This window comes from Triturus cristatus, chromosome 12, assembly GCF_964204655.1.
Source record: "Triturus cristatus chromosome 12, aTriCri1.1, whole genome shotgun sequence".
NCBI classification, from domain to species: domain Eukaryota; kingdom Metazoa; phylum Chordata; class Amphibia; order Caudata; family Salamandridae; genus Triturus; species Triturus cristatus.
In genome coordinates, this window is record NC_140595.1 from 833,262,086 (window position 1) to 833,282,183 (window position 20,098).

General features: G+C 46.8%; 1 protein-coding gene across 2 annotated transcripts in view; it reads right to left on the reverse strand.

Moving 5' to 3' along the window:
* Positions 1 to 20,098, reverse strand: part of KIF1C (kinesin family member 1C) — a 949,797-nt gene that overhangs the window by 384,825 nt on the left and 544,874 nt on the right. For both annotated transcript variants that reach the window (XM_085638138.1, XM_085638139.1), the window contains exon 12: positions 16,114 to 16,259. In XM_085638138.1, the coding sequence (XP_085494264.1) occupies positions 16,114 to 16,259 (146 nt within the window). The remainder of the gene's footprint in view (positions 1 to 16,113; positions 16,260 to 20,098) is intronic.

Consider the following 20,098-nt stretch of genomic DNA (forward strand, 5'->3'; position numbering starts at 1 on the left):
GGAGGCCCCATCAGTCTGGTGAGAAAGATGTTTAGGGTCCACACAGGTGAGGGTGGCACTCTGGGGGGAATTATTCTCTTGAGGCCTTCCATGAAGGCTTTTATGGCAGGTACTCTAAAGAGTGATAGATGTTGCCGGTTTTGTAGATAAGCTGCTATGGCTGCAAGGTGTAGTCTAATAGACGTGTAGGCTAGATTGCATCTTTGTAGGTGTAGTAAATAGCCTATGATGTGTTGAATGGACACATCTAGGGGATTGAAGTTATTGTTGTGACAATAGACCACAAAATGTTTTCACTTGGCTGCGTAGCAAGCTCTAGTGGTAGGTCGTCTAGCTTCTCTAATGACGTTTATACATTCAGGGGGAAGAATTAGATAACCAAATTCTAGGATTTCAGGAGCCAGATCGCACAGTTGAGCTGAGCTGGGTCCGGGTGCCTGATCTCTCCATGGTTCTGGGTTAAGAGGCATGGAGAGAGGTGTAGCTTTTGGTGTGGTACTACAGATAGTTCCAGCAATGTGGTGGACCATGGTTGTCAGTCCCAAGCGGGAGCAACTAGGATGGGAGTTAGGGAGTGTTGCTGTAGTTTGTGCACCACTAATGGAATGACTGGGAGAGGCGGAAAAGCGTATGCAAATTTGCCTGACCAGTTCATCCATATCGCATTGCCTTTGGACAATGGGTGTGGATACCTGGCGGCGAAGCTTGGGCATTTGGCGTTTTCGTGGGTGGCGAAGAGGTCTATCTGTGTATGCCACCACAGTTGAAAGTACGGGTGAAGAACTTGTGGATGGAGTTCCCGCTCGTGGATTTGTTGTGTTTGTCTGCTCAGCAGATCGGCCATAGTGTTTTGGACTCCTGGGACATGTTGGGCTAGGAGAAGGATTTTTTTGGGGTATGGCCCATCTCCATATGCTCTGTGCTAGCTGAGAGAGCTGCGGAGAGTGTGTGCCCCCTTGTTTTTGTAGATAGTACAAGGCTGTCTGTGCGGACTAGGACTGCCTTGCCTGATATCTGTGTTTGAAAGGATTTTAGGGCTAAGAATATGGCTAGTAACTCCAGATGGTTGATGTGGAGTAACTTTTGTTGAGGTGTCCACCTGCCCTGCATGGTGTGATGTAGTAGGTAAGCTCCCCAGCCGGAGAGCGATGCGTCCGTTGTCAGTACTATCTGAGGAACCGGGTCCAGGAACGGTCGCCCTTTGGAAAGGTTTTTGGTGGTCCACCACTGCAGAGAACGATGGGCACGACCGTCTACCAACACCAGATCTGTCAATTGACCCTGGGCCTGGTTCCATTGGCGCGCTAAGCACTCTTGGAGAGGACGCATTTGGAGTCTTTGGGGTACTATGAATATGCAAGAGGCCATCATCCCTATGAGTTGCATGAACACTCGAGCTGGAAGAGAGTGTTCCGGTTGAAATTTGGCGCGTAGAGCCTGAATGCTTGCTATCCTGGCAGGGCTGTGATAGGCTAGCGCTTTTGAGGTGTCTATGGTGGCACCGAGGTATTGTTTTACGTGGGACAGTTGCAGATGGGACTTTGTGTGGTTTATTGTGAAGCCCAGTTCGTGAAGTAGTTGGATAGTGGTGTGAGTGTGTTGTACACACTGGTTGTATGGGCTGGCTTTTATTAGCCAGTCGTCTAGGTATGGGAAGACGTGGATGTGTTGTCTTCGCAGGTGTGCTGCCACTACCACTAGGCATTTGGTAAACACTCGCGGTGCTGTGGTGACTCCGAATGGGAGTACCTTGAAGTGATAGTGTTGACCGTCCACTACAAACCTGAGAAATCTCCTGTGAGCTTTGTGAACGGGAATGTGGAAATAGGCGTCCTTGAGGTCTAGGGTGGCAAGAACGTCGTTTTGAGAGAGCAGGGGAAGTACTTGCTGGAGTGTGACCATGTGGAAATGGTGTATATAGTGATTTAGGGGTCTGAGGTCCAGGATGGGCCGTAGAGTGTCGTCTCTTTTTGGTATGAGAAAATATAGGGAGTAAACTCCCATATTTTGTTGGTGGGCAGGAACTAGTTCTATCACATTCTTTTGTAGGAGGGAGATTACTTCCTGCTTTAGAAGTGACAAATGTTCCTGTGACACTGGACGTTGTTTGGGTGGAATGTTTGGGGGGGGGGGGGGGGGGGGGGGGTAGATGTTAGTTCGAGGCAGTAGCCTGACCGAATTATCTGTGTTACCCATTTGTCTGAAGTGATAGTATTGCAGACAGGAAGAAAATTGTGGAGTCTGCCCCCGACTGGAGTGAAATGGTCTGGGGGGAGTGGATGGAAGTCATTGGGCAGGGGTGGAGGCAGAGCGGGAGGTGTTAGGTTTGCCTCTGCCTTTATTGTTGTTTCCCCTGTAGCCGCCTCTCTGGTAAACCCTAGTGAAGATGGATTGGGTAGGGGTTTTATAGGAAGTGGAGGCGCTGTCTGAGGAGTAGCCTCTGGAGGTGCTTCGAAAAGAAGAGCAGCGAAAGGAGCGCCTGGGAGTGTGCGACTGTAAGGCTCCCATAGACTTTGCCGTATCGGTGTCCTTTTTCATTTTTTCCAGGGCAACATCAACGTTTGGCCCAAACAGATGTTCCTGGTCAAAGGGGTGGTTCAGGATGGAGGCCTGCACCTCGGGTTTGAAACCTGAAATTCGTAGCCAGGCATGCCTGCGGAGGAGAACGCTGGTGTTAATCGCTCTAGAGGCGGTGTCAGCTACATCTAGGGCGCAGCGAAGGGAGGTGTTGGTAATGGTTTTACCCTCCTGGATTAGCTCATTGGCTCTATTCTTGAATTTGTCAGGGAGGTGTTGCATTATGGCTTCTAGTTCGTCATAATGTGCCCTGTCATATCGTGCCAAGAGCGCTTGTTTGTTTTTTGCGATGCGCCATATGTTGGCCGCCTGGGATGCTGTGCGCTTGCCAGAGGCGTCTAGGAGTTTGGACTCCTTATCAGGTGGTGGTGCTTCGCCTGATGCCTGGGAGTTTGCACGCTTCCTTGCAGTGGAGACTACCAGGGAGTCTAGTGGTGCGGGCCATCTGGTGTAGGTGGGGTCTGTAGGGGCTGCCTTATATTTCTTCTCGATGCGAGGGTTGATGACTCTGGCCCTGACTGGGTCTTTAAAGACCTCAGACCCGTGCTTGATAACCCCTTTTAGCATGGGCAAGATGGAAGTGGTCTTGTGTGTCATATCAAAGGTATCGAGGAGGAAGTCCTCCTCCACGGAGTCTGTATGGAGATCAACTCCGTGGTAGTGTGCCGCCCAATGGAGTAGTTGGTTAAACCCCATTGTGTCTTCAGGGGGGGACGATCTTGAAGGGTAAAGGTAATCCTGCGGGACGTTGGGGACGTCTGTAATGTTGTAGTCGTCCCATGGGTCTGGGGAGCCTGTAGGATTGAGGTCCCGTGTGGGTTGGTCATGGGGTCCATCCCCCGTGTCATCGTAGACATCCTCATCATCCTCATCCGGAGAGGGTGTGGGGGAATGATGAGGTGGGGGAGTCGGAGGAGAGGGAGGAGGTGGACGAGGAGGTGGAGGAGGAGGAGGAGGAGGAGGAGGAGGTATTCTCAAAGGGGAGGTAGCAAAGTCTCTTCTCTTTGGAGTTGGAGCTGGGGAAGGCTTGTCCAGCGGTCTCTTTTTGATGCTGAGCATCAAATACCCAGTTTTAGGGTCCTTAACAAGTGTTTTTTGTAGTGGATCGGGTCGAAATAGTTCCTCTGTGAATGGCCGATCCGTCGGCGCCGAAGGTGTCGGAGCCGTAGGTTTTTTAGCCTTGTAGTCTTTTGAACTGTGCGGCTTAGAACAGTCCGGTTGTTTCCTCGGCTCCGAGATGACTTTCGGCTTCAAGGTGTGGGTGTCGAGGGCTTTGGATTTTTTGCTTGGCTCCGGGGACGGTGTCAGTGCCGAGGAGCTAGTGCTTGTCTTCGGTGCCGAGTGCTTCGGCGTGGAGCTCGGCGCGGAGGAGGCCATTTTCTTTTTCAGCGCCAGTGTGGAGGAGTGTTTTTCGGCACCGACGGCAGGCTGGCTCGAGCCCGAGCCGCCAGAAGGCTTGGCGGGCTTCTTAACCGGGCCTGAAAGCGAGGTATGGGAAGCAGTGTCTTTGATCATGCCTAGGCCCGAGGGCGAAGGCGTGACCGAAGCCTTTTTCGGTGCCATCGAGGGTGGGGGTCGATGTCAGTACTTACGCCCCTCTGTGCCGGAGTGATGTCCTCGACATCTGAGTCGTCGGCTTCGGAGGTGCTGACGAGGCCCTCTTCGGTGTGCTGCTGTTCTGGGACATCGACGCCTTCTTGGAAGATGTCGTCGGGGATTGCTGTCGACGAGTGTGCCATGATTCTCCTCGCCCTTCGGTCCCGAATAGTCTTCTTCGACCGGAAGGATTTGCACACCGGACAGTCTCGAGCCTCGTGTTCTGGGGAGAGGCAGAGGTTGCACACCTCATGGAGATCGGTGTGGGGAAACTTGGACCCACATCGAGGACACTTCTTAAATGGAGTCCTTTCCATCAGCCAGGACTGGAGCTCAGGTAGGCCCGAAGGCCTTCGTCGACGATCGGAATCGAAGACTTCGACCGATGAGAGTCGCTTTGAGTGAAGATCGCGATCGAAACAATTCCGCGGGAAGGGAAGGATTGCGCGCCGATTAGAAGAACTTTAAACGGTTCGGAACCGGAGCGCGAAGAATACATCCGAGCCCGATGGCGGAAAAAAACAATCTGAGGATGGAGCCGAAGCCCATGCGCAATACGATCCAAAGGAGGAGTCACATACCTCGTGACTTCCAAAGACTTTCCAAGAGGAAAAACAACTGCAAACATCTGGGCCCAACACCAGATGGCGATCTATGCACAGTGTGTAATCTGCAACTCTTATGCCTCGAACACATCTTTCCGAAAGAATCAGGTCTCTTCGATTCTCTATCCAGAGGACCAGAAGGGCAACAATAATGGCATCAATAAATGGCAATAATAGATCACACAAAGCTGGCCCTTATTCAAGAATCTCAGCACACACATTTCTTTGTAGTAGTGGGCAGTTGCCACCACTGTCTTAGCAGTCTGACCCGGTGGTGGTCAAAGTGGAGAGTAGAGCTCTGGCTCAGGAAAGGTGTCTAGTCTATTAAAATCTTAAATGTTTAAATACAATTCTTCATTAGTATAATTAGGAGGTGATGATCGGTCTTCTTCATAAAGATCATCAGTGTCCTGAAGGGCGTGGGTTTCTTGCACGGGGCTGAACGAGAGCCAAAAAGAGCAAAGAGCATGAATCTCTGCTGATACAGACACTGAGGCAGAGGTTTGGGATTGGAATCGGGTTGTATAACCACTGGTTATGCTTTTGTGATCTCATAGCGTGACAGGGCCAGGAAGGGGTCGACGTTGGTTCAGAGTCGGATACTGGTATAGCAAAAGTATCATCACTCAGTGGAGTTGGCGTTGATACGGACATAACCAGTGTGGAGTTTGACTCTTAGAGTAGAAATCAGTACTGGAATTGGTATGGGCCAGGTAGTGGGTCCCATGGGGGCAGATGGATTTAGGAATGGACCAGCCAGAGGAAGTCAGACTGGAGACCCCTGAGCTCAGGGGGCCCGGAAGGCATCAAATGGAGCTGGAATTTCACCAAAAATCTGCAACATGGCCCCTATGAAGGCTGCTATTTGATCAGGCTCGACAATGGCCCAGGAAACTCAAGGCACGGCAAGAGTTCCCTAGTATGGAAAACTGTGTAGGCAGACTAGTTTCCCCATTATACCTTAGCAGCACAGCCAGAATAGTTTCTTTCTCTCTTTTCCCATATTCTAACGTGAGTTACCCTCCTGTCAGCATTGTCTACTCTACTGTCTTTCCTCAGTCTATCCATGTTCTGTCCCTGTCCTTGTGAGATTAGCAGGAATACCTACAACCAAAGGAAATGTAGCTTACAATACCCAACTATATGGAACACATGGCCACTAAACAAATTATGAGTGCTGAATAGTAGAAAGAGTCCAGGATGAGGAATTAATTAGGCCTGGGCGGTAAATTCCGTTCCGCTCGCGTAATTTGCGGAATTTGCGCGTTCCGCGGAGAGCGCGAAATTGCTAAAAAGTCTGCTTTCCGCGATTTCGCGAAATTTTTGCTTGTTCGCGATCTCAAAATGCGTGTTCGCGAGATATTTCTCCCCGAGCACGCAAACAGCAACTGTGAACAGGAAAAAAGCATCGCGAACAAGCAATTCCGCGTGTTCGCGAAATTTCTGCGTGTTCGCGGAGATTTTTTACCGTTTCGCGGAGATTTGCGTAACGCAATTCCGCAAATTCCGCCCACCCCTAGAATTAATAGGGGGAAAATGCAGTATCCAGTGTAGAGCTCTATGTGAGGCAGTGTCTGCAAGGGGATAAGTCTTGAGTTGCTCTTCGTCACCTAGCTCCATAAATTGGAGGAAAGTTGCGTGTTAATCAGCACAAGTCAGGTATGCAGCAATTGGTATTTTCCCTAGAGATAGGCTGGAGAGCAAGTGTGGATGCTTACTGAATGTTGGACTGGCCCGAGACACAGTAGAGTGCATTAACGGTGCAAGGTAAGAGTTCTAGCTTGTACAAGGAAGGCAACCACTTGTACGCAGTGCGTGCAGAAAGAGAACCTGTCCTCAAATTCTCGGTTATTTGTAGAGGGGGGGATTCCATACACACACAGCTCAGGCAGACTGCCTACCACAACTCGCAAAAATTCATCAGCCATCGTAGACTATACACTGGAGAGCCACATGATTACCTTACTTTCAAATGCTATGAAAACTGTGAGCTCAGGAGCAGATGCCTGTACGAGATGTGAGACTCATGCCGTATAAGTAGGCTAGTCAAGCTAGTCTTGCCTTTGGCTGTGTAGCACAGTCACGTAACACAACAGCCAGTGAGGAGCCCAGTCGTGGAATCTTTCACAAATGCTAAAATTGGTCAATCCACGCCGCTGCTTTTTCATTGTGATGAAAGCTCAAGCTGTGTACATGCAGGGCGTGGTCAGGGATGATCAACATATGCTATTTAAACACAATAATGGATGTTTTCATGACTATACAGCAGTACCAACAAACGTAGCCTACTAGGAAATCTCCAACAGTTCCAGAAGGCCAGAAAAGGCCTTAATATTAAGACTGGTGCAGACCAATGGCAACCCGTGTAACGAATTAAGGACTGTACAAGGAGAACTTTCTTTTCTGGGCCTGTTCTTTATAGCTGCTGTATCCTGCAACAGTGCTCCTATGAGTGTTTTCCCTTGTCTGTTGAGTCATTGGGTTCTTGTAGTGCCGTTTTGAGATCTCACCATCCATCGATTTTATTTTAATGTGCATGATTTTTCTAAGAGGTGGACTCCCTTCCATCCGCTTTGTAGTGGGGTTTGGTGGACCTGATAGTTTCAGACAGTGGATGCACAGTCCCCATGTGGCTGAACTGGTCTCTGGCTGTGCAGGAGGAACCTCCAAATTCTGTGAAATTCAGGTTAGTGATGTACAATACTGGACTTATTTCAGGCTCACTGGCTCAATGTTGAAGGAAGTGAAGATGCCTCCTTGACCGATGGTGAAGTCCGTGGCCTCGGAAAAAAAACCTAGTTACTTACCTGTACACTATGGTTCTCCAGTATTGATATCTTTCATAGATTCACATGCTTTGTATCTTCCCCTTCGTCATGGTGGGAGTCTCTCGGTAAAAGAATAACCATAGCAGTAAAAGAAAAACTGCATAGAAAACCCATAGGGGAGTATATAGTTTGGTAACATATCACCATTATCATTTGGTCCAAACAACAACCAATCAGCTGCCAGCTCTGAGATCACAATCCCCAGCAGAGCCACCATACCTCAGATTTCCAACCAGCCCATACAGTGAGCCAGGAATGAATCTAGAGACAAAAAGTGGTCCATCTGCTAACAAACGGGGAGGTGGGCGGGCAGCATGTGAATCTATGAAAGATATCAATACTGGAGAACCATAGTGTGCAGGTAGGTAACTAGTTTTTTCTCCAGTATTGAATCTTTCATAGATTTACATGCTTTGTATCAGAATAGTCAGCAGTGAATAACCGAAGCAGCGTTGGTAGGATAGACCCCCTTTTTTTTGTGTAGGGCTCGGTCTCCTAATATTAGACATCGTAATGAGTTCTGCTGCTCCAAAACAAAGTTATACATACAAATGCTTATCACCATGTTAATATAATATATGAAACAAGATATAACAGACAATCAAATCAAAATACACACACATATATATATATATATATATTCACTGAAAAAACCATAGGTTTCACACATGTTATAGTTAGCGGAAATTTTACTGATAAAAAACCAATGAAATTCCCCCGTTATAGTTACTGCAGGCAACTATAACTCACGCGACCGCAATCCTCTGCTGATGCTAATACTGTATTTAGACACTTATTTGCCCATGTCTTCTTCCATACATTTTTAGCTATACATATATTACAAATATTTTTTTTTCATAAAGACACATATATATCATCAGCAGAAGATTGCGGTCGCGTGAGTTATAGTTGCCTGCACTAACTATAACGGGGGAATTTCATTGGTTTTTTATCAGTAAAATTTCCGCTAACTATAACATGTGTGAAACCTATGGTTTTTTCAGTGAATTTGCAAGGTTTTTTAAATGCTAATTCCTAACTATAACGTGTGTGAAACCTATGGTTTTTTCAGTGAATTTGTACGGTTTTTTAAATGCTAAGTTACTTTACGCCATTCGTGGCGTGCGCGCCCACTTAACGCAGTTTGTTCCGTGCGCGCACGGTGCGCTTCGCGCACCGTGCGCGCACAGTGAGCACGCGGTGCGCTTTGCGCACCGCGCGCCCACTTTACGCAGTTAGTGCCGTGCACGCACGGTGGGCACGCGGTGCGCTATGCGCACCGCGTGCCCACGTTACGCTAGATGGGCCATGTACGCACGATGCGCTTCGCGCACCGTGCGCACATGGAGGACATATGATGCACTTCGTTTTGAAAGGTAATATTTTAATTTTTCGTATATGTTATAAGCCATGCACAAATGGTGCCCTTCGGGCACCATTTGCACACGGGGTGGAGAGAGTGTGGATAATTTTTTTTTTTATTATTTTTTTTTTTAAATATTTTAGTTGAACTCATCTTTAATAAGCAATGCACAATTGGTGCCCTTCGGGCACCAATTGCACACGGGGTGGGGAGAGTGTGGATTTTTTTTTTTTTTTTTTATACTTTTTTAGCGTACGCGTACGGCAAGCGTAATCGGCGAAATTAGTGAAAAAATAAAAATTCCGTTTTTGGCCTTGGGGGATCTTTGGGGACTCCCTCAACATTGCTATGTGTGTGGGAGCTGTCTAAACAGCCCCTTTACATGTTTTTGTGCTTTATATTTTAAACATCACTCTCAGTGCGAGAGAGAAAATGGCGGCCGCCGCTTCCTGGTTTCGGCCGATTCGAATGTTTACTAAGATCTAAGAGCCAATCAGAATCGCGCTCGCGCACGCCACCGTACGCGTACGGTAAGCGTACCGTAAGCGAACCGTAAGCTGGCTCAGATATATATATTGATTTAAAGGCTATTTTCTCAGAATCTACTGAACAGATTTACACCAAACCTACAAAAGGCACTTCCTTGACCTGAGGACTACCTCTCTGCCAAATTTCTAGTAATTCTGTTCAGCCGTTCGGGCTGTAGCCCTGTCTAAAGGTCCTATGGAAAAATGCATGGGAAAAATGCATGGGAAAAACGCGTTATGGGACCCCCCTTTTATCTCAGCCCCCGCTTGACGAATACCCCCGAGACTTTCAGGGTAGGAGCGGAGCGTAGCGCCCCACCTATTTTGAAAAATTCGCGAGGATTCGTCGACCGGCGCCAAAGTTATTCAAAGTAGAATGTTGCGGATTTCCTATGGAAACGTGGTCCTAACTATAACTACCTACTGGCGATCGCCAGTAGGTAATATATAATAAGAGAGTACCTCAGTGAAACAGGTGCCGTAGAACTGCTTGGCCAACTGCGGTGTCCGCTTTCCACGCTGTGTCCAGACAATGTCGCCGCTCTGCAAATGTCCGGAAGCGATACTCCCGCGAACAATGCGGTCGACATTGCCATCTTTCTTGTGGAATGTGCGCGAACTCTAGCGCGCAAAGGCTTTCCTGCCTTCTCATGACAGAGTGATGGCCAAGCTATCCATCTTGAAATGGAAGATCTTGATAAAGCTAAGCCTTTCCTGGGCCCCGCAAAGGCAATAAGCAACTGGTCTGTTTTCCTAAATGATTTTGTCTTGTCAATATAAAATTTGAGACATCTTCTGATGTCCAAAGTGTGGAGAGATTTCTCTGCCACTGAAGATGAATTCTTGAAATATGTAGGTAATACAATGGGTTCGTTGAGATGGAACACCATAGGGACTTTGGGGATACATTTTGGATTTGTCCTGAGAATGACTGACTTAAATTGTAGAAATAGTTCAGAGACAGAGAACGCCTGTATCTCACTGACTCTCCTGGCAGAAGTGAGGGCGAGTAATAATGCGACTTTCCAAGAGACGAACAGTAAGTCCGCCTTGTGAATCGGTTCGAACGGAGGCTTGATGAGATATGACAACACTGCATTAAGCTGCCACGGAATGGATGGTTGCTTAACAGGAGGGAACACTCTGAACAGTCCTTTTAGAAATTCCTTTATAATCCTTTGCGACCAAGGCGATGGATGATTTAGCGTTCTACGATACATCGATATAGCTGCAAGATGTACTTTTATTGAAGCATGGGATAACCCAGCTTTGGCCAGGTGAAGCAGTTATGGTAGAATTTGCTCCGGCGAGGAGTGACAAGGATGCAGATGTTGATCAGAATACCTATGGCAAAATCTTTTCCATTTTGCTGTATAAGTTTTATTGGTAGATAGTGCTCGAGAGTTTTCTAATATATCCTTACAGTTCTGAGGGATGTCTAAGGAATAAAATTTGTGCTCATGAGGTTCCAGGTTGACAAGTTCAGAGAGGTTAGTTGCGGATGAAGAACTTGCCCCTCTCTCATAGAGATTAGGTTTTGTATCAATGGAAATTGTACTCTGGGAGTTACCGACAGCTGAAGGAGTTCCAAGAACCAGAACTGTCTCGGGCAAGCTGGGGCTACTAAGATCAGATGGCACGGTTCCACTCATTTTCCGTAGTATCCTTGGAATGAGAGGAAACGGGGGAAATGTGTATGCAAACATCCCTGTCCAACGAATGTGTAGTGCATTTCCCCACGAGCCCTTCTGAGGGAATCGGCTTGCAAAATGTTTGCATTTCTTTTTGTTCTGATTTGCAAATAAGTCCAGAGTTGGTGTACCCCATAGCCTGAATATCCTCAATAGCTGGGTTTGATTTAGCTCCCATTCGTGACAGATTGAGGACGGTCTGCTCTTGTGTTTTGTACTCCAGGGACATGCCGTACCTGTAAGGAAATGTTGTGCCGTAGCATCCAGTTCCAAATCTCTTGGGCTTGCGCTGAGAGATTTTTTGACTTTGTGCCCCCTTGTTTCAGTAAGTAAAACATTGTTGTCGTACTGTCGGTCTACACTAAAACAGGTGAATTTCAAATTCAGGGTAGGAAGCTTTGTAGTCCCAGGAACACTGCTCTTAACTCGAGCATGTTAATATGCTATTGGGCTTCCTGCATTGACCAATGACCCTGTATTTCCAGTTCCTGAAGATGCGCTCCCCATCCGTTTAACGAGGCATCTGTTGTCATTACATAGCTTGGAGATTGGGGTTCGAACAGCAGACCTTGTGATAAGTTGTCCCTGATGCCCCACTATGACAGAGCTTTTCTGATCTGAGGGTTGGTTGTAATTGGATCCTCGAAGGATCCCTGGGCTTGAAACCATTGTTTGTCAAGTAGTTCTTGTAGCGGCCGCATGCGAAGTCGACAATTGGGGACTAATGAAATGCAAGAAGATATCATTCCCAGCAATGATTTGTAGATCCTCAGTGAAGCAAACCTTTTTGTTTTTAATCGTGCGGTCAGTTCTATTATCTTTTGCGTGCGCTCCTTCGAGGGGTACGCTTTTGCTTCCTGCGTTTGTAATTCGGCTCCTAGGAACTGGAGCGACTGCACTGGTACCAGGGAAGACTTCTCCATGTTGATTCGCAATCCTAATTTCTGGAATAGACACAGCTTTCTAGGGCTTGTTGTGCTTCCTGGAACGATGCCCCTTTTATAAGCCAGTCGTCCAGATACGGATATATCTGGTGGCCTTGCTGTCTCAAATGCGCCTTGACCGGCGCCATGCATTTTGTGAATACCCTTGGCGCGGATCTGAGGCCGAAGGGTAACACCTTGAATTGGTAGTGGCGCCCCGCCACTGTGAATCGTAGATACTGCCTGTGTTTGATGTGAATTGGTATGTGAAAATAGGCATCTAAGAGATCTAACGATGCCATGTAATCTCCTCTGCGTAAAATTAGGAGAATCTCTTGCAGCGACAGCATACTAAACAAAGTCTTTTTGATATATTCGTTCAGGCCTCTCAGATCCATTACCTGCCTCCATTTGGAGGATTGCTTCTTCCACACAAGGAAAAAATGCGAGTAGAATCCTTTCCCTCGCTGAAGAGATGGAAACTCCCCTATAGCTCCTTTCACGATGAGGGCCAAGACTTCCGCCTTGAGAGCCGAGAGATGATTCTGATTTCTGTGAATGGGAGGTTGTGCTGGAGGTTTTTGTATAAACTCTAGGGTGTGACCATGATGTATAATCTCCAACACCCATCTGTCCGATGTTATTGACAGCCATTGATGCAAATAGCAAGAGAGGTAATGGATCTGATTGGGGCGTGACGTGGTGGATGGCGCCTGAAAATCGTCACAGTCTCCTACTGGAGCCCTGTGCCCTTCCTCTCGTGGCAGGCCTTTTCCCAGACTGCTGCTGATAAGAGGTGTTAGAGGAGCGAAATTGCTGATTACTACTGTATTGACGGTATCCCAGTTGATAATGTTGATACCTGTTAGATTGAAAGGAAGATCTATGATTGAACCGACCTCTTGATCCTCTTCCACGAAAACTTTGAAAATGTCCTTGCTGCAGAGAGCCTAAGGCTTTTGCAGTATCCGTGTCTGGTTTTATTCCTTGTAATGCCTCATTAATATGCTTTCCGAAAAGGTTCTCGCCAGCAAAAGGCATATCCACTATTTTTGCCTGCACTTCGGGCCTGAAAGATGTAGCCTTCAGCCACCCCTGTCGTCAAAGCAATACGGCTCCAGCCATTTGCCTAAATTCAATCGACGAAATGTCCATGGCTATGTCAATGGATTCGGAAGCATCCCTAGCTCCATCATGCAGAATTACAGCCGCCTCTTCCTTTTTGTCGTCCGGAAGATGAGATAGAAGTGAAGCAATGTCTGACCACATTTGTCAGTTGTAATGACGGACCAGCGCCAATGCATTTATAGCTTAGATCGAGGCCACTGCCAAAACTGCAAAACGCTTCCCTGCGCCATCCATCTTTTTCCCCTCTTTGTCAGGAGGAGCTGACAATGTACAGACTGGGTTCTTGGAGCGTCTTTGTGCTGCTTGCATCACTACTGATTCGGGTCGAGGGTGACCGATCAGGCATGCTGGAGATGTTTCAGGGGCACGATACTTCTTATCGATCCTGGGAACTGATACTGCAACGAGGCAGGATTTTGCATAATCTTCAACCCTTAATTCCATATGTGATCAATAATTGGAATTGTCCTTAACGATTTTCTGGAAGTTTCTTTAAAATCGTATAGAAAGCATTCATTTTCATTCACCGGCATAGGAAGCTCGAATCTTTTGGAAGCTTTCTCCATTAGATAATGGAAACCACCAATGTCTTCCGGTGGTGAGTTTGCCGGAGGTGGCGCTGGACCCGGCGAAGGAATGACATTGATCCCACTCATCGACTCCAGGGTTGTCTTGTATTAACTCTCCTTCCTCTGGCTGATCCTCTGGTTCGCTTTCCGCGAAGTCATCCCTAATTGTTATTACCTTAGGGGTATGCACCATTTACACCTGAGGTGGAGGTTGCACTACCGGAGTCTGAACCGGCTGCTGTGGCACACTCGTGGTGTTAGCGGCAGAAGTATTGGCATCTGGGAAACGCTGATAATAGTCGTTGATCATATGTCTCAAGTCAGACACTAGGGAAATAGGCATAGATATTGCATCTTCCCTGATATTATCGTCCTCCTCCTCATCATATTCATAGGCTTCCTGGAATGATTTGTACCTTTTGGATCCTTGAACTGGCCGAATCTTAAATGACAGTTCTTCCTGAACCTCCTGAATGTCCTCATCATCTGTCTCCTGACTTTTACTTTGAAGTTGCGAAGGACTATAAGCCACTCCGTAAGGTCCTTCATCTTCTGACTCCTGTAAATCCAGTAGTGTGGAAGGTGGAAGCAGCGAGATCTTTGTCCAAGGCATAAATTCTGCTGTTTTCTTGTTCGTCGACGAGCCCGTCGACGGTGGGAATCTTTTTATTGTGACGGATCTTGTCATTGGAGATTTTAAAGTCGTAGTCGACGGCACGCTCGTCGACGAGGTTTGCACATTCTCCGTCGACTGTATCGTCGACGGTGTCGTCATCGACGCTATTTTCGTCAACGACGCTATTTTTGTCGTCGATGTGGTCGTCATCAACGACGTAGTCGTCGCTGAGGTCGTCGACGTCTTCATCAGCGTCGAGACTGAAGACACCTTGATTTTTGTCGACGGGAGCGACGACGGAACTCTTTCCTCAGAAGGCTTTTTGAGAGGTGTATGAGGCAAAGACGATGATGAGTCTTTAGCCTTTGGCTTCTCTGTTTTCTGTTTCTTCACCTCAACTTTTGCCTCGGACAACTCCCTCTTATGTTTAGAAGAGGTGTGTCCTTTAGTTCCCCCCTCAGAGTCACAGTCTGAGGCAGTCTTCTCCTTTTGAAGCCATAATAATAATCGCGCTTCTCGGTCTTTTAAGGTTTTTGCTGAGAAGGTGCGACAGTACTTGCACTCTTTAGGGACGTGCTTAGGGTGAAGGCCGTACAGGCATTCCTTGTGAGGGTCCTCAGAGTATAATCTGGCCTTCCCACAAGATTTGCAAGATCTGAAAAGCCTCTTTTTAGAGCTTTCAGACATTGTGAAGTAAAAGAGGAAAAACAATACCTCAATCCAAGAACTATAGGAGGGTCAAAAGTTCACCAAGTAACAAGAGCTGAGCAGAGCTCAGGGAGACTCCTTCTCACACAACGGCGGTTGGAAATCTGAGGTATGGTGGCTCTGCTGGGGATTGTGATCTCAGGGCTGGCAGCTGATTGGTTGATGTTTGGACCAAATAATAATGGTGATATGTTACCAAACAATATACTTCCCGGTGGGTTTTCTATGCAGTTTTTCTTTTCCTGCTATGGTTATTCTTTTACCGTGAGACTCCCACCAGGACGACGGGGAAGATACAAAGCATGTGAATCTATGAAAGATTCAATACTGGAGAAGATACACTTCGCTTCAGGGGGACTTCATATACTCTCGTTCATGGACCTCTTTTAGCAGATCAGCAATAAAGGAGCATCTAGAACATTCATGGAGATGGAGAATGGTTTCATGGCGACCACATCACAATGTGAAGAACTCCCCCTGTTTCACGGATGTGTGGGGTCTGATCTTCCCATTAACTGTCCAAGTGCTAGGAAAAGACAGACCAATTTATTATATAAGGAAAAGTGTAGTATTTTGTGTCCCCTAACAGTTTTGTAGCATACAACTGCCTTTAGTGTAGCATTCTAATGCTCAACTCTGGTAGAACCAGTACAACAATTTAGATCACTTAAAGATGTGTACAAATATATCAAACAGCAGATATACATCTATGAAGAAACAAGTCTCTTCAATACCCACTCTTCACCAAGTGGTACTACCTGGCATTGCAGTTGGCTTGATTCAGAAACACCTACTCCCCTAAAGACATTTATATCGTTACTCACTGGCTTCTTAGCGCAACCATTTGGAAACAAAAATCATGAGGTACCATGGATATGTTTTTTAAGATTTTCCGGTCACTTGAAACTGAGAAATATGACAGGCATCTTCTTAAGCATCACTCCCCAACTTTCCCCTTATCCATAAGAGTATTGGTGCTTACCTGTAAATGCCACAGTTGACAGTCCCTGACTAAACAGCAGGTCTCGAAGCCGTGCTACCTCCTCCTTCAACTCCCTGATCAGCCGGGCGTTGGGGTCTTCATTGATAATGGCATTGCATTTAATTTGTTTGGCTCGGTCAGCATATCTGAAACAAATGAACATCTGATGACCACAAAGCATCTACTTCATCCACTGTGCAAACTAAGAGAATTCATTCAGAAGGGGAAGCATGTAATAGTGAGCTAATGTAGGAGATCTGCCTGTCCTATGAAAGGTATGCTTTAAATTAGAAAGTGATGGCAAAGTGAACCATATCTTCAGATTGCTATTTTTTTAATTATTGTATCAGATTCATCCCATTATCAATGAAAAAACAGTCACAGAAAGGATAGTTGTATTCAAAATTATAAGAAAATACGTAATAAAATAAATATTTTGCATCATTATCGAATCACGAGGGCTCGGCTGCCATGCGGATACTAGTCTGACTTCGGACATGACGGAATAGTCAAATATATTTTTCAAGTAGCACCATATCTATCCTGCTTAATTAGAATCCCCCCACCAAGCACAAAAAGGTGACACCTGTATACCTTCCCCATTTCAGGTCATCACTACTGAACAGAAGATACTTTGTTTGCTGTTTGAGTTAAGTGTATATCTTTGCGGTCTGTCTGGTAGTGGAGTTGTGTTTTTAAGGTGTTAAGCCCTAGTTGATTTACTCCCATTGCCCAACCTGGCCGTCGTAAAGTAGAAATTAAAGAGTAGAATGTTGCTGAGATTTAAGGTGTACTTCCAAGTCGTGAAAAACTTCCATTATGTATGTTTTATTATAAAGAATGACAACTGAAAAGTTAAATTTTTCAGTACATTAGGGTACATCCCTCCCCCCCAAATAAGCAGTTGTACAATTATAATAATGATATAATAGTTGGCCATCAGTCTCTAAGGGTTAAGATAAATTACATGTGTGTTGTAGAATACTGGCTGTTTCTGGGTTATAGAATGTCGCCTAAATTAATTAAAAATTTGAAAAAAAATTATAATGCTATTTGTATTTGCTAATTCCTGTTTAAATATCTTAAATGTCTTGAACTTCTAAATAATAAAAAGATTACCTTTGCAGCATGATTCAGTAGCCAGCCGTGGACCACAAAAAGAGTCATGAAAACTAGGTGGCAAGTCTGGATATCCCTGGTTGAGGATGCACGGACAGGAGAGGTTTAAACAAATGCACTAACTTCTCCCCAGAAGGAGAAAGAGGTGGGAACTTTATATTTGACCTATTACACAAATCTTAAATAGCCACATTTAAATAACATACAGTGGTGCCCAAGAAAGTACAAGATAGCAGATCTCTCTTAATAGAAAAAATTGTAAAGGATAAGTTACATACCTTCGGTAATGCCTTAACTGGTAAAGAAATCATCTAGCTTCATATTCCTTACCTTTGAATTTCCCAGCTCTGGCGAAGTGAGCCCTTAAGCCTTCAGGAAGCTGCTTATTGGCCAGAGCGTAGCAAATTTTGAAGCAGAGGACGGCCCATCGCGAGTCCTCTTCTTTACCGCACGGCCTTTCTTTGATCCAACATACCCACCCAAAATTCTATAGTGTGCTCAAGGTAGAACAACAGTGCTCTTTTTGTGTCCAGACACGGGAGTCGCTCCTCTTCTTTAGAGGGGTGCGGAGGGAGTCGAAAGTGGGCAAAGTAACAAACTGTCCCACATTGAATGGTGTTGCCACTTTCAGTAAGAAAGATACCCTAGTGTAAAGCATCAACTTAAAAGGGAAGATGGTCAGGTAAGGAGGCTTGGATTACAGAGCCTCCAATTCACTCACCCTCCTGGCACATGTAATTGCGACTAAAAAGGCTATTTTGATAGTAAGTAGCCACAGGGGGCAACTGTGTAGAGGTCCAAATGGAGTGCACATTAGAAAGGTAAGAACTAAATGAAGGTCACACCGAGGCATGATGAAAGGAGAAGGTGGGAACGTATGTACAAGTCCTTTAACAAATCTATTTACAATGGGAGATTTGAATAATGAGTAGGGCCGAAAGGTACTCTTTTAGAGGACCCAGTGCAGAGACCTGCTGGACAAGGGTCAAAATAAAAAGCAAAATGTGAGAAAGGGAAGCAGAAAGAGGATCAATGGGCCTTTCTGTACAATACTTTACAAATATGTGCCACTGGCAGGCATACACGGTCTGGGAAGAGGGATGCCTGGCTGCCAAAATAACATTACAGACTTCAGGAGGAAGGTTGAGTGCTATCAACTGCCACCGCTCAATCTCCACACAAGAGCCTCACGAAGGGGCAGCCTAATCGGAGGATCGATGCTCAGTAAGAGAAGCTCTGGATACCAGACTCTCTGGGCCCAGACCAGAGCCACAACAACGACTGGACCCAGTTGCTCCTGATATTCTTGAGCACTATGGACAAGAGTAATTATTGCTCCAACTCCAGATAGAGACGCTATTTCTGATCCGCTAGGCATCTAAGGCTGAGTTTGTTCGCCCTGGAGTTCAGAGATCCTGCCAGGTTTTGAACCGCCAGGGATATGCCCTGCTGTTCCAGCCATGCCCAGAGATGCAGGGCCACTTGACAAAGGGACCACAACCCCACCCCACCCTGTTTGTTGCAGTACCACATGGTGGTGGTGTTGTCCGTGAACACTTGAACCAGCTTTCCCTTGATTGAAGGAAGAATGACTTTCAATGCCAAGGGAACGCATCTTGGGAGGTAGAGGCTTGGACCACCAAGCTCTCGGGGGTAAGATGGTTGGTAAGGAAATTAGGGTCACCTGGTGCAGGCAATTGTCCTATTCACAGGAGTCCCTGTGCTGGGCTTGGACCAGGTCCCCAAAAGGACTTCAGTTAAGGCCTCATTGAAAGGCAGCAGGGGTTCTGAGGAGGAGACACCAGGCTGCAGGACCTCAGACAAGATATTCATCTTGACTGCCACGGAAGGGAGCTGAAGGCCCAGGACCTCAGCTGCCCTTCACACCACCATAGCATATGATGCTCCATCCACACCACGGTAGGGGGAGAAAGCAAGCCACATTCTAGAGAAGTAGAGGTATCCAGTACGCTGGCCTCACCCAATTCCTCATACTAGTCCATTTCTTGATAAGACCAGTCTTGTAAAGGGTCCAGCGACCCCTCACAATCTTCCTCCAGTTCCAGCCCTTCAGAATAGCGCTGAGGAAGTGAACCTAAGGGTTCTATTGACGCCGATCGGCTCCAGGTCATCTGGGTTAAGAATGGGGCTGCCGCCGCTGGTTAACTGGGGCCGGAGCCACCGGCGCGGAACCGATGGAGGCTCCTCTGAGCCTCGGGGGCCCTAAAGCACACCAGTAGGGTCAGGCAACCCAAATAAGAGGCACATGGCAATATAAAATACCTTGAGCTGTCGGCCGACGGACAGGGAGAGTTCAAAGCATGCTGTGACTTATGTTTCTTGTGTTTCTTACCTGACTGACTCGACGACTGAGTGTGAGAACGAAGACTTGGGACTCCCGGAGCTGTGCCCAGACCTTCCTCTCGACCGGGACAGTGAATGAGACCTTCAGGTAAAACTATGCAGTGTCGAGCTCTGGACCGCAAGCAGCTTTAGAGACCGCTCCTTTAAAGCTTTCGGAGCCATGATCCGGCAGTCAGAGCACGACTTCGAGGCATGGTTGGGCTCCAGGCACCAGAGACAAACCAGGTGTAGGTTCATCACAGACATGGCGTGGTGACTGGCGCCGCACAGCTTGAAACCAGAAGTATTCTTGGACATGAGAAAAAAACCTACACACCAAAAAATGGGACAAAAAAACATAAAAAAAGCCTGTCAAAACTTTGACAGAGGGTAGCTCTCTTCACGGATCTGCACTCACTGGCGTGGAAAGTAAAGAACTGACGTCAGGAGGCCGAGGTGGTCCTGTACAGGTGACGCAGATGTTACAACGTCGTGGACGAAGCCAACGATGTCACGCGAAGAT